Source organism: Pogona vitticeps, chromosome 2 (assembly GCF_051106095.1).
Source record: "Pogona vitticeps strain Pit_001003342236 chromosome 2, PviZW2.1, whole genome shotgun sequence".
Classification (NCBI taxonomy): domain Eukaryota; kingdom Metazoa; phylum Chordata; class Lepidosauria; order Squamata; family Agamidae; genus Pogona; species Pogona vitticeps.
The window spans coordinates 294,036,699-294,051,927 of record NC_135784.1 but is presented as its reverse complement, the minus strand read 5'-3'; the positions used below and the strand labels follow the sequence as shown (position 1 = coordinate 294,051,927).

Sequence of the window (15,229 nt, the reverse complement as noted above, 5' to 3'; positions counted from 1 at the left end):
GGGCAGCAACTGGTAGCCAATGTAACTTATACAGAATCGGCTTGATATGTTCCCTGGCGGCCACACCACTCACCAGCCGCGCCGCTCGATTCTGGACCAGCTGCAGTCGCCGGACCGTCTTCAAAGGCAGCCCCACGTAAAGCGCATTGCAGTAATCTATATTCTGCATATATACCAAGTATTTCTGCTACAAGAGTGTTTGCTGACTGTGTCTGCACTTCACTGGGAACTCTACCGGTTATCACCACCTGGGAAAAATCCTGGTAAAATTCGGCTAACTCTGTCACCCTGTTCAGAAATGGTGAAGAAAATTGAGCAAAGGAGAAGGAGATACAGTGGTGCCTCGCTTAACGGCAATAATCCGTTCCAGGAAAATCGCCGTTAAGCGAAAACATCGTAAAGCGAGAAACAACCCATTGAAACACATTGAAACCCGTTCAATGCATTCCAATGGGGTAAAAGCTCACTGTCCAGCGAAGATCCTCCATACGGCGGCCATTTTTGCTGCCTGTAAAGCGAGGAATCCGTCTCTAAACACAGCGGGGAGCCATTTTAATCACCCAGTGGCCATTTTGAAACCGCCGATCAGCTGTTCAAAACCCATCATTTTGTGAAGAATCGGTTCCTGAAGCAGGGAACCGATCATCGCAAAGCAAAATTCCCCCATTCAGACCATCGTTTTGCGATCGCAAAAGATCGTCGTTAAGTGGATTTGTCGTAATGTGGGGCAATCGTAAAGCGAGGCAACACTGTACATTCCTTTTTTTCCAAAATTGCTTTTATCATGCATGTTTTCATATTGGTCCTCCAGCGGCCCAGGAGGTACAGTCTTGGCGGTGTACGTCTCCTGTAAGCAGACAAGACTTGGCTCCTTAATTCTATTCTGTCCATGTCACAGAGCCACGGCCTCTCATCTCATCCTGTTATACGGAGGCTTTAGAAAAGGCAGAGGCCCTGATATTCTGTACAAACAATGCAAATTGTGCAATGCAATAATAATTGCTGCTTTGTTTTGTGGATTTTTTAAGACCTAGAAGCAGCAGATGGATTGTTATTGAAAAATCAATCATTTATTTAATTAATAAGAATTATTTTCATATTACAGTGGTGCCTCGACTTACGACCATAATCCGTTCCAGAAGATGGATGTCACTCGAAATGGCCGTAAGTTGAAGCATGCATTCCCATAGCGATGCCTGGGAACGTGATTAATCCGTTCCAGCCACCCACCCACCCCCGAAATAAAAATAAAACACTGCAAGCCCCGTAGGAACACACTGGGGCTGGGGGAAAAAATCACCAAACAACAACACACCACAGAAACATAACCCCCCCCAAGCACAAAACTACCCTGCAAAACCCACCCAGAACAGTTTTTAAAAACCAAAAACTGGCACCTTATCTTACCAGGCAGTCCCAAGCCTCCTCAAATGGCCTCCGCTGCTGCAGGTGCCCGACACCACCTGCAGCTCCGCCAGTGGCACCGGCAGCTGCTTGCCGGGATGGCCATGTCAGGCCTTGGTGCTCCTCACCACCCTCCACAGCCACCTCTTTGCCACCCTCTGCTGCCACCACTGCTGCTGGTCCCTGACGAGCAGCCACTGGTGCCAGTTCCAGAGCTGGAGGCGGCGTCAGGCAGCATCGGCAGCATCAGCCCGCAGAGGGCGTTGAGGAGCGTCAAAGCCCAATGTGGCTGCCCTGGCGAGCAGCCACCGGTGCCGGTTTTGGAGCTGGAAGCTGCATCGGCCCAGGAAGGGCGGCGAGGAGTGCTGAGGGATGCCCCCAGCCCCGCCTCCCCCCACTGCTGCATCACTTTTCCTAACCATTGGGGCGAAAGAGCTACAAACAAGCAGGCTCTTTGCCACCAACAATTAGTACACAAGTCGAAGCAAAATTTTGCGACCGTAGCTGGTCATAATTCGAAATGGTTGTAAGTAGGGATGGTCATAAGTCAAGACACCACTGTATATTATCAACATTATCATTTCATTATAATTTTAATGAAAAAGATAATAAGTTATTTTAGTAAGTAGCAAGGGTGATTCGTTTCATTATTTAACCTGTTGGGAAGGGAAACAGTTCTAGGACATGTTGAGTGATGTATCCAAGCAAGCATGAACAGATCTATTGTGAAGTGATTGTGTTGATCACTGTCATTGTTTTTTGGCTTTAAAGTTGAGCCTCACAAGGGATGAAGTCAACCTTCTGTTTGAGAACCAGCTTTTCAGAAGACTTCGTAATGTTCAGTCTTAACGTTCAGTCCTTTTCACAACTGCACATTCTCCATTTAATTCAGTGGAACATGAAGTTGCTCCTGCAAGGGACCCACAGATAAGCTTGTGAATTCTGCCAGAATTCTTGAATAGCCATGTTGACTAGGGATTTGTCCAAAAACAGAGAACATTTTCAAACTCTGTCTTAAATGACAACCCAGGCTGGACATCTAAGCACAGACCATCAAGAAATTGGCCTCCCAAACACAGAAAAACAACAAAGAAACAAGAGAAATTGTTTAAACCACCACAGCTTTATTAAAGAGCAATGGTGAAGCAATAAGTACTATGGGGCAGTATATAAGCCTGTTGTTGTGCACTGTGATTTATCTCACCACCAGTCTCTCTTGTCTTGGACACCAATCTGCAAGGGAAGAGATCAACATAAGCCATGGAATCTCTTGAATGAGTCTGTAGAAGATTCTATACTTTCAGAGAGAAATCTGTGTCAAGCCGTTTTGAAACACAGCTTTCTGACTTCAGCAAGGATTTATATGGCAAATAATGGATCATTTATTGAAGGCATTGTTACTGACATTGTTACCTACCCTGCCAAAATATGTGATTTAAAGGTTCTCTTTGACATTTGCTTGGCCTCCCAGTGAAGTATGACACCTTAAAAGAGCAGAATACATGGTTAGATTGTAGACAGAAAACACATCCAATTTCATGCATAACACAAAGGGAACAACCAGGAGATGGTAACCTCTACTTGATGCATAGATCCTGTCTAGATAAGGTTTTCTACATGTCCTCTTCTTAAGAGAAACATGAACCCAGAATTAATTAGGAGATAGCTCTGTCAAATGGCTAGATAGTAGACCAACAAGACATCTCCAATGTACAATCCCAACATCATGGTACAACTTAAAGGGGAAGTGGTCAACCACTATTTGTCAACCACATACCAAGTTCTTGCTTTCTCTCCAGACAGGGTCTTCTCCATGTCCTCTTCACAGAAGAAACACCTGCATGTATGAATAGACAAGCAATAACAGGTATATGACATCAGATGACAATGCTTTTACCTCAGAAGGAACCAGGGGACCAAAGATTTCCCTTACAAGAAGCTGCCCGGCTCTAAGCTAAGTGTGGCTGTAGCCCAGAGCCATGGCCTCGTTCCTCCACTTCTGTCTGACTTGGAGCTTGGACCTAAAAAGCATGGGCATCCTTTTGATGGTGCCTGTTCCAATTGATGGTGCCTGTTCTGAGACATGATCACAAAGGGAAGAGGTTGAGTTAATCCAGTCTTGTTCATCAGTTGGTTTTCGTTTCTATCAAGTCACTGCACTTTTGTGTCTCGGACCATGACTTCTCGGCTGATGAAAGTTGGATTCCCGCCCAAGGACAATGAACCTTGCTATAAGGTTCATTGAACTCAGTGAACATTACCTACATGGGATTGGGCAAACCTCAGAGAGGCTGCAATCCCTGGAGAGCCCAAGGGCAACTGAGCCAACACCATGGATGGCAAGTTTTTTTGTAATGGGTTGCACTATGACCCAAGTGGATGTAGACCATTGTGAGATTGGGAAGTCAGGATGATGTCATTGGCTTTCCTGGGAAATATCAGGACTGAGCCACTTTGGGGGACCATATATGGTCAGAAGGTGGGAAAACCAAGCAGGCTGTGATGAGTTTAATTCAAAGTTAATCAAACTTGAATCAAAACCTTTCAGCAGATGGGAAACCTTAACGTCTGAGCGTTCAGCCTGGAGGCAGGTGGTACATCACGGCCTCTCCCATTTAGAGGGGACCCTTGTCCAGTGGGCTGAGGCAGGGGGGGTCACAGAGGGGTCAGGGGCTGAACAGGCGACAAATTGGATTTGTCTTCGGTGTGGAAGGGATTGTTGCTCTTGGGTTGGCCTCCTCGGCCACACTGGACGCTGTTCCGGGTCCTCCATACAGAGCACGTTACTATAGTCTTTCGAGACTGAAGGATGCCTAACCTAAAATTTAGACAATGCTCTTTCTCCTTCACAATTCAGAACTCAAAGAGTTTGATAAAGGCAGAGAGCTATGATAACATTTGGAACCTTAGTCAGGGCCTTCTTGAAAATTATCTTCAAACACTGCAGTTGTCTCACATCACTCTGCAGCAGAGATTCCGGCTTCTCTCCCTCCCACCCAACAGAACCCAAGGGATCTATATGAAACAAAGAGAATGGAAGATATACTTTTTAAAAAAAAGTTTATTTGCTGTATGAGGAAACGTTTGTAACATTACAAACAAAGGAACAATCACTATGCTATTGTATACAATTTCCAATGTTTCACAATGATAATTGTAATAAATACATAACAAAATAAAAAGCTAAATTTATCAGGCAACTTACAAAATGGTTCCTCAAGTTTATACTTGGCAGAATTTAATTGGCATGTTTTAGGGTTTTTTTTAAACTTTTCACATTTCTTTGGAGCATTAAAAAAGGTGTAAATTATGAACTATTGTTCAAAATGGATTGATATCTCGTTAAACCAAAGAAAGAGAAAAACATACAATAACAAAGCCCAAGAGATGTTATGTCCCTAATTCCATTTAATATCAGCCACTATAAAAAAAAAAGCTGGCTGCTATTTAGTTTATGGTGAATTTGGTAGCTCTCAGGCACAGAACAATTACTTGGTTTTTACTAACTTTTATTGTATAGAATCCTGGGAAATTCTGCTGCAAATGTAGTTCCTCCAGTAGTAAAACCATCCCATAATGCTATTCCCTTTAGGTAGAGTGCACATTTTTAGGCTTCTGGGATTTTTCAGTGCACAGACTGCTGGTGTAGCACACCCATAGCCCAAAATTTTATTTTTAAAGTCTTTAATCAAGACTCTCTGATTCTCAGAGATGGCATTTTCCCCACTAGATTTCTAAACTACAGGCATGTTTCTGCAAGTGCTTTGTTTACGCTGCAAGTTTTCCTGGTTTTACCTCAGATAAAAGAATTTATAGCACCCTCCACAATCTACAATTCTCACAGCACTTTTAAGAAATGCCACAGCAGTTTCCCTGATTTTGAACATGGTTTCGAAAGTACTGCAGGGTGTTAATTTGCTATTTAAAAACAAGTGGTAAAGTAGGATATCACTTACTCCTGTTTTCCCCATCTGAGGAAAAGACACTCTAGTATTGGTTGAGTACTCTCCAGGCTCTTTGTCTGTATCTCCATAGATAACAAAAATGCAATTACAATAACTGCTAAAAGGACTTTTAGGCACAAAAACAATTCGTAGGATCATTCCTCTATATCACATAAATTTAACGTAGGAAACAGCCCTTAGAACATAACACAAGGCTAATCTGTGGTTCAGGTATTATAACGTTTGGCAAAAAAAGATTACTTCTTTTTTTTTAAGGGGGAAATACTTGACCATCTTCTTTTCTACTAGGATGCATGAGAATTCACTTTGAGGATAGCCTTGTCTAGGGAGACCTCCACTACATTTCAGAAGAGAGTTCAGCGGAAAGAAAAAAAAGGCAACTGCCTAAAAAGTTTGTCACCGAAGCCAAACGCAAATCAACACAACCAAAGAGTGATACGCAGCAAATGGCTTTAGTTACAAAAAACGTTTCTAAATTTGAGGGCCAGTAAAAATATATTGTAGAGAAGATCTTTTTAAAAAGTGAGGTTCAGAACTGTGAGACAAACAGCGCTCACTGTAAACATCATGAGTTTGTTCGGATCCCTTATTCCCTCAGAACACTAGGTCACCCCCCCTGAGCTCCACCCCCCACAGCCCTGCAAGGATTTGCATAGATAACTTGACCTACTGCTTGGTAAAGAGACTGAGGTTGTAGCAAAAATCCATTCACCTGCTTCAGTACTATGGCTCTGCTTTCTGTGATTCGGTTCATATATGTCACTGATCTGGGCTTTGCGTAGCGTAGTCCAAATGAGACGATGGTAAATTCCAGAATGAAAGGGGAGATTGAGCCCAGGAGAGAGCAAGAGCTGGCTTTAGGTAACTAGTAGGCTGGTTTAACAAAGTTGATTTTTAAATCTTCTTTCAGGCAACAAGGCCTAAAGGTTTTAGAGTCAACAGATGTGCCTACCTTGATAACGGATGCCAGGGTGTCTTAAAACATACAAAGTTTGCTTCTTTCTCTTTGACAACTGCACACAGGAACATCCTTAACTCTCAGTTGTGTAGCTATTCATTTGCAAAATGCAGCACTAGAAACTAGAACTTCCATGGTTTGCACTGATTCAGTGTAACAAAAAGAAGCATTGAGGCATATTCTAATACTGTTGGTCACACCCCGACCACCCCTGATTTGAAGTAATAGCAGTTTCTGGCAAAATTGTACATTTGTATCTAAAAAGCACTCTGGGAAATACTGGAGTAAGGGAAGACATGGCAATGCATTAGCTCATTAGACATAAGAAATGAAACTGGAAGTGTGGCAACGGTCCATGACCATTCCCTGTGGGGAGGTGCTCATCAAATTTCATTTTAAGGCGCATCTCGAACTCTCCCACATCGCACCATCAGGGATCAACGAAACCGTTTTAACTCGTTTTTTTGTGACTGACTTTTCCACATGGTTAAAATCTGTTTCAGCACTTTCTGAACATCTTCATCCATCTGGCCCTATAGTAAAACAAGGGAAAGAATGTTAGCTCCATATGAGGATCACCTAGCAAGCTAAACTTTTAAATTAGTCTTTTGAAAAGCTTTTTAAAAATCAATGATTACTCTGTTTCCAGACTCTATTGTGATTTGCTACTCTCATTGCTCAGTTTGCTGATACGCTGCCTTTCCTTAATACATAGAGGTTAAGGCTGAGCCATTAGCTGATTAAGATCAGCTTCTGCTAACCCAGTGTCCCCAAAATATGTTTAGATGAATTGATCAAAATTATTTTGACTCAGCAAAGAGGGACACTCCCAATCAGTGAGGCAAAATGCAATAAAACAAAATTTAAAAAAATGAGCAGGGAAAACATTTATTTAGAGAGCTGGCCACTACTCAGGCAGCTAACAGAACAAGATGAAAGAATATAACATAATAATAAAAACACAAATGGAAACACAGATAAGGCATCATACACAGTACAATAACTTATTAATTCTGCCTGAGCTTCTTTATACAACCGAGACAGCTCACTGACCTGCTTGTTCAGTTCACTTATCATCTTGTTCTTCACATCCCTCATTTCGTCACTTTCCTCACCACCCTGCTTTGACTCCATCTGACCCTTCAGTTTATTTTGCAGCTTTCTGATCTCCTCCTGTCCCTCTTTGTACTTCTCAATTAGCAAAGCCTTCTCTTGATTGATATTTTCAATCACCACGCGATAGGAGTTTTTCATCTCCTCACATTCTTCTGCTGACATGGTGCCAGCTGCATTCCTCTCTTTCTCTTCCAGTTTTGCCTCTAGCTCCTCCACTCTCACTCTAAGCTTCCTGCTCTCTTCCTGCGCTTTCCTCAGCTCCTCCTTCAATAGTTCTACTTCCTCACAAGTCGCCCTAAGCTCCTGCAGGTCTGCCTCTTTGCTTTCTGAAGCCACCAGGCCCAGCTTCATTTGCTTCTGGACCTGCAGGACTTCCATCATGGCTTCTTCATACTTGCTTTGGGTTTCTTTCAATTTCTGATTGAGGTCAGAACCGTTCTCTGAAATCTCGGAGCTGTTTAACAAGTGAACTGTTTCCACCGCTCCAGACTGAAGCTGGGTCTCTAACTGCCGCCTCTTTGCTTCTGAACTATCAAGTCTCTTTTGCACTTCCTTTAAGCTGTCTTGCAGCTGTTTAATTTTCAGCTCATTATGGAGTGCCTCTTCTTGAGCTTGCGCCAAGCTCAAGGAAGACAAACTTATATCCTGAGCTGTTGCAGTGGAGCTTTCGCTTAACCTGTCCATGGAACGGTCAAACTCCCTCTGAGTGGAATGAAAGGAATCCAGTGGAGGATCCCCGTCTTCTGTTTTGAGTGCTCTTGCCTGTAGATGCAACAGATGGCAGTATGAGACAAAGATGTCAATTCAGAGGGGGGGGGGAATACATTTCCTCACCCTTCCCTCAAGCAAGTGATGAACAGAAGAAGCTAGATTCTTTCCCATGCCCCAAGAATCCAGTGGTCAAAAAGCTTTACTCCACAGCAGCAGAACACTAAGAACTGCCCTGCTAGGTCAAGACCAAGAACCCATTTTTAAACAAGGTTATTGAGGTGCTAGTCAACAACCAAGCCAAAAGTTCTACCAGGTAGGTCACATGGCAAAGGTTTTTGTAAAAACCAACCAAACCAAATTCAGTCCCAACACAATTTATTTATCACTTCTGAAATCAACTTAGGAGAAATGAGGTCTCGGGTGGCAGATATTGGTATGTAGGGGCAAAATTTTTGGAGGACATACAGTATATGTCACACATCCTGCCTTGAACCTCCTAAGCTAACCCTGCTGCCCTCCAGTGTGATGGAGGAGACGGCCTTATCACCAATACTGAAAGAAGATTCAACTGCCCAGGTGATTTTTGTACAGAGAATGTTGGACGCCATCTTGTCCTTCACCAATGTCTGACCCTGGCTTCATCTATAATCAAAAGGGAACAGTGATTCTCTGGACCAGCACCACAGATTCATCTTCTAACTTCAAACAGGTATCAAGTCAAACAGAAGCCAACCTTTCTCTATTCTGACGCTTGAAATCATTTTTTTAATATAGATACCTGTAATTTTTCTCCAAGTTTCTTATTATGCAAGGTCAAAGAAGCAATTCTTGCTTGCAACAATCCAAGGAGATCTTGCTGGTCTGTCTCTGAACTTACATCCAATAAACTATCAGCACCTTTAGCAACAGAAGAGAAAGAAAAGAAAGGGACCAGTCACTTCTGGCAAAACAATCCACGTACGTCTGACATGCATATTATACTACTATGTCTATGAATCTGAAAGATATTCTATTTAACTGTAGCAAATGTAATTCTAGGAATTTCATTCAATGATCTCACAAAGAGAAAAATACGAGACTGACAGATGATTTCACCTTCCCTGAAAAACTCAAAAGTCCTCACTGACAGTCCATGGGAAGAATGGACAATTCTGCACCACCGCCACCTGGAGAAACCTGTTTTTCTGCCATAACGCAATGAATTTCAATTTAAAAGAATACAATAGAGTTAAAAGAAAGTTTCATCTAAAAAAGGCATTTATTTTCAAATATGATTTGAAAAGAAGCCATAGCTCTATTGAGACTTCCTGGAACAGAACACTCCATTTCATAGAATCACAGAGTTGGAAGGGGTCTATAAGGTCATCCAGTCCAACCCCTTGCTCAGTGCAGGAATCCAAATCCAGATGGTTGTCCAATTTTCTCTTGAAGGCCTCTAGCACTGGAGTGCTCACCACCTCCTGAGGTAATTGGTTCCATTGTTGTACTGTTCTAACAGTTAAGAAGGTTTTCCTGATATATAGCCTAAATCTGGCTTGATTCCATTATTATGTGTCCAACTGATTTTGATTTCTTAGTTGATTTTTATTTTTCTTTGAGATGTAGGGGATTAGGGCCCTTGGAAACCAAGTCATTGGGAGGCACATCACCCATAAGTTGCATATTAGCAACCCCAATTCTACTGGTCCACATCAATGTAACTATAAGCATCAGAACTGCTATGGCGAAAGCCCTGTGCCCTTTCCATTTGCCATTATGAGTAGTCTGACAATTCCACTATGATAACACTTCCTAAGACCAAATGCTCTTAGAAATTCAGCTTCTAGAACCCAGTGGCCAGGATCATCATTTGGAGCACCAATGACCCAGCAGGAATGACAGCAGCACTGATAGCAGCAGACTGCAACTAATCAAAGAGTTGGAAGGGGTCTAAATAAGGTCATCCAGTTCAACCCCCTGTTTTTATTCTGGGATCAGATTCATCTAATCTGTTGATCTTAATAAAGGAGATGAACTGATCTGATTTGATGGGGGGGGAATAAACGGGAGTTTGTTTCATTGAACATGAGTAGTGTGTGCACCCCAAAACTGAAAAAGACATTCTTTAATTAGCAGCACTCTGCTGCAGCTGATCTTATTAGCTGATCAGCTGTGCTGGTAGAGCTCCACAAGAGGATACTAGCCAGTTTGTGGAAGAGAAGGGGAAACATTGAGAAGCCATTCTAAACATCTTCCCTACGCCTTACCTGTTGTACTATCACTCATTCCATCCTTGCATTCAGATTGAATGGCACTGATTTCTTCCTGCTGAAATACAGATCCACAAACATTTGTTTAAAAGAGAAATGGAAAATCTCACAGAACTTTCCATCAATATGTGTTAGAAGAAAAGTCAACCTGTAATGGCTTAGTTTTTATTTCCATTGCTTTTAAAAATCTACTGATCAAAACAGAGGGGTTTTTAAAGTGAAAATAAAGAATCTAAATGCATCACATCAAATGCATTGTTTTGAGTTTCATGGTTGTTCTTGAAAACAATTAGGACTGGTGTGTGTTTTTAACAGTACCATTAGCTTATCAGAGAAACACTAAGCCTCCCCTCCTCTGATTTATTATGGTCTCAATTCAATTCACCCCAACCTCTACCATCTAATGGTTAAAATACAAACATGCAACGTCTTATGGGGCATTTAATTTCACTTATACTTTGCCCGCCTTATTGCTGAAATTTCAGAAATCCTCCCAACCTTGCTTGCCCACCCCACCCCACCCCACCCCACCCCAACAGACACACACACACACACACACACACACACACACACACACACACACACACACACTCTTACTGCATGCTCAACTGGTAGAAGAAACTTTCAGTCACCTTATCACATGACCCACTACAAGAGGCAGTGTTCACATTTCAATCAAAAGCTAGACTGAACAATGTACCTTGGAACCCTGTTCGGCAAAGAAAGGCTGGCCCTTCCCGGATAATGGGGTGGAAGTTGCTGAATGTGGAGAGGACAGGTCGCTAAGCTGGAAAAGAGGGATGTATTTCAGGGACACGAACTGCTTCTTGCTAGTAGAAGTCATCACTCTCCGTTAGTTCAATGTAAGCAAAGACTACTCAGCAATTGTCTTTAGCGGGCAGCAAGCATGCAAGTCAAACAGTCACCCAAGGAACAGCCCCATTTAATATTAACCTTCATGTTAAGATGCTACACATTCCCATGTGCAAAGCGGTTTATATATGGCTGGGAATCTTAAGCCCATTGTTGAAAGGCAAAGGCCGTCAACGTTCAGAGGAAAGCCGTACCTTTATAAGCTCTGCTGGTCTAAACTTAGGATCCTCCTGTCCTATTCCCAGGAGACCTCCTGTAAAGGGTTGACTAATCCAGGTTTTCAAAAAAACAGGCTACTCTATTTATGTCCTTAGGAGAATTCACTCACGACACATGAGACGCACATATTTTTAAAAGGACTCACGCGAAGCAAAATTACCCCGTCTATTCCTGATGGGGCATTTCTCTTCTGCCACCCCTCCCTCTCTACACACAGCAAAGGTGTTGAAGTCAAATGCAGCTCTTTACCTGGATAGGACTGACTGAAGGTGATGGTGGGGATTTGTGTTTTTTTGGAGTTCCACTTCTTTCTGAACTTAACCTAGAGACTTGATCATGCTGGAAGGTTTGTAGGCCAGAAAAGGGAGGTCTGTTAGTTTGTTAGTAAGGCTTGTGTTAAAAGTTATATAGATACATCTTTAAGGTACAAGAAAGTGACAAAACCATCCATGCCTTATCTTTGGAATTGCTGTGCAGGACAGTTACACATGTGTAACTAGGAACTCATCTGACCTCCTTTTGGCATTCATGCTCCAGGACATTATTAGATCTAGTGCAAATACTTAACTAAGCACACACTTTCTGACTAAAGTGGGCTCCATCACCCTGCTCCTTGCAGCCTCAAGCAGCTGGTTAATCTTCCTGTCACTAGTGACTACCCCCTACTGTCAAAAGCTATGAGCAGAGAGAGAAGAAATCCTTGGAACATCAACTACACAGGAAATCTTAACTGGGGCAAACTTCAGAATTTCAATGTATCAACTTGGATCCTTAGCAGAATTTCTACCATCAGAGACTAATCAATTAAAAGCCAGAGGTCCGGTCACTGGAAAGGTTTAGTTCTTCAGCTCTTATCAAGATTTTGGTCTTCTCAATAGGCAACATGCAGGAATCACCCAGCTTGGGGACTAGAGCACTACATTTTAGACATGGGGCCCAAAGCAGATTGACAAAAACAAAATGCATGTGGTTTCTTCATTTCCCAGAATTCAGCTTATTTACTTAGTCACATGGCCGGTTATGTGTTCAAATGCTCAATCTGGGGTGCTCAACAAACAACACAGGGGAAGGAAGGATCTATAATGTGGGAGTTTTATGACTGACACATCTTGTTATTCCTGCTTTTTATAAAAGTTTAACAGTGCCTGTGCATATTGGTTGGCAGCCAAATCAGGATAGGACTATAGTGGATGAGTAAAGTGTGGCACTTCCTTTCACAACGGCTTGGGGAAGGAGAAGTTTTGGCCTGCCAGATATTCTGGCTTACACCACCCATCTACCCCCATCCACAAGACCGCTGCTAAAGGTTAATCAAAGTCCTACAAGAGGAAATGCAGTCAAAACATTCAGACCAGTGGTTTGCCACTAGTGGTGCACATATCTCATGTGGGACACCAAAGCTCTCTGGGTGGGACACTGGATTTTCATAACAATATTAAGAATTCTGTTTCCTCCCAATCCTCATATCCTCTCCGCAGTCTGAGGTTACTTTCTCCTTCCCACCTGACCTGTCATAGCTTATCCATTTGTGGTCTTTCAACATATCAGCAGTAACTTTGGACACTAACTATTTCTTCGTACCCAGTTCCTATGTCCACCGATTTACAGCAAATGATACATGTAGTAACAGAATGCTTGTAAATCAGAGATGGGCCACATGTGGCTCATGGGGATAAAGAGGAATCCTATATCCATTCCTGGTAACAACCACCATCTAACAGGCACTAGAAGATGATACAAGAGCTTAATAAACCCACAAATACCTCTGAATTTTGACAACCTATAAGTGGTTCTTTCCTATCCTGATTATTTTAATTCCTGAGCATTTCTCCCCTCCCCCCGAAAAAGCATAATGCTAATTATCATTAAATAATTAAACAGAATTATTTTTTACCTTCTTTGGCTTGGTTGGTGACTTGGGATCTGGTGGAGAGAAAGAGAACTGTGAATTTTATGTTTACCGTGGTCTTTTGAGACTGAAGGATGCCTAACTCTAACTCTAAATATATATTTTGTATTATGACAGACAAACAAACAGCACATACAAAACATACACACCAGAAGTATTTACCATAGTACAATATCTAATATATAATCTTGACTCCATAACTGTGTTACAATACTAAACTCTTTAACCTATGTTATATTCTCTACTCATGTTTGTTTCTGGGCTCAATCATAAAACCTTTTCCCCGTTTTCTTTAACATATCTTCTCAGATTCTCAGATAATGCGTCTAACAAGCTATCCCATTTTGAGCCCGGGTCAACCTTATAACTTTAAATATTTGCAACATATGTTTGCTATATGTATATGTCTTTTAAATCAACACTTTCTGATATTACATTCATCAAGAGCATTTCTAGTTTAAAGGTTATATATACTTGTGTGATTTCTTATATAATATCTTTTTTCATCTGTCTCCAAAATCGTTTTACTCTGTCACTTATCCACCATCTATACAAAAGAGAGTCTGAAGTGGCTGACAATATTTTTAACTTGAATTTCTAATCTCTAACACCCTTTTTGCCAGTTTTGAAGTGCCATCTATAGAACATCTTTAAAACATTTTATCTCAAGTTTACTGATTTAATCAGTCTATAATTATCATTCCACATTCAAATACAATCATATACGTCTAAATTATAGCCAAAATTTTGTACCACTTCCATCATCACTGCTTTCACCCTTTCCTTCTCTGAACTCTCTTCTAACGAACAAATATACATTTTTTGAATAATCTTCTCATTCGTTTAAATCCACAGCTCATCCACCTGGCCCTTCCTCTGATAAAAGCCCATTATTTTATCTTTCTTCAGTCTTGATTTTAAAGTCTCTTTTTCTTCTGCTCCCGCTGCTTTGGTGCAATGGTCTTCCTTCTGAATATTCCATTCCACGTCCTCTTTAAATCCTCAAGTTACCGCCTTAATTTCTAGATGTTGGGCATTAATCTAATTCGTAAGATGATTGATAATGTTCATTTGGAACTCCTGTATATGGTTCTTAAAATAATCTTGCATTATTAATTTTGATGGACTTGTACATTGACTAAAGGCTGCCATTTCTGTTTCTTGGGTATAGATTTATTGTGAGGAGGAGGAGGAGGGAAGGTGTTAGGGTCGTGTCCTCGTTACCCCACTGAATAATACCAAGCCTAATTCATTGTGGGGATCGAATTTAACTTTTTTTTTGCTTGACAAAGCATTAGATAGAACATTATCCAACATTAGAAACAAATAAATGACTACCTGTGATGTGAGAGGAAGAGGCATCCTTGTTCTCTCTTTGAGTGGTGCGTGTTATGGCCTCATCCATCTCTTGTTCAGAAATCTGATTTAAAATTTTAAAAAATAAAATATATTATTTGGCTGTAAGGAATAAAAGATGTCCAGGATCAGAACTAATGGATTAATGTAGCAGGTTTTCCCGAAATTAAGACAGGGTCTTATATAATTTTTTTTCTCCAAAAATACATTAGGGCTTATTTTCACGGGATGTTTTATATTTTTTTTCATGTACAACACTCTACATTTATCCAAATACATTCATGTTCAGATTTGCAAGGCCCAGGCTGTTGTGAGCTGAAAAGGCAAGAACTCGTAACCAGGATGTAAGATACAGATTGAAATTCTACTCAAAATCAATAACTGCATCAATCACACTGATTTGAATGGGGTTATTCAACAACGTGCTTGCAGAAAATATTTTGAACTTTGAACTGGCACTTTAAGTAAC

At 41.4% G+C, this 15,229-nt stretch overlaps 1 protein-coding gene and 1 long non-coding RNA gene across 2 annotated transcripts; both read right to left on the bottom strand.

The window, feature by feature from the left end:
- Positions 1-2,041: 2,041 nt before the first annotated feature.
- On the bottom strand, positions 2,042-3,481 carry LOC110080070 (uncharacterized). Its single transcript, XR_002300726.3, has 4 exons — positions 3,338-3,481; positions 3,182-3,241; positions 2,822-2,888; positions 2,042-2,637 (listed from the first exon to the last, which is right to left on the bottom strand). It is a non-coding gene; the product is annotated as an uncharacterized LOC110080070 (long non-coding RNA).
- A 966-nt stretch (positions 3,482-4,447) lies between these two features.
- On the bottom strand, positions 4,448-14,824 carry LOC110080076 (ankycorbin). The gene is made up of 7 exons (XM_078384497.1): positions 14,743-14,824; positions 13,390-13,418; positions 11,745-11,834; positions 11,104-11,190; positions 10,401-10,461; positions 8,933-9,051; positions 4,448-8,205 (listed from the first exon to the last, which is right to left on the bottom strand). Exons 1-7 carry the CDS (start codon positions 14,807-14,809, stop codon positions 7,216-7,218), a joined length of 1,443 nt encoding a protein of 480 aa, XP_078240623.1. The 5' UTR covers positions 14,810-14,824; the 3' UTR covers positions 4,448-7,215.
- Positions 14,825-15,229: the final 405 nt, after the last annotated feature.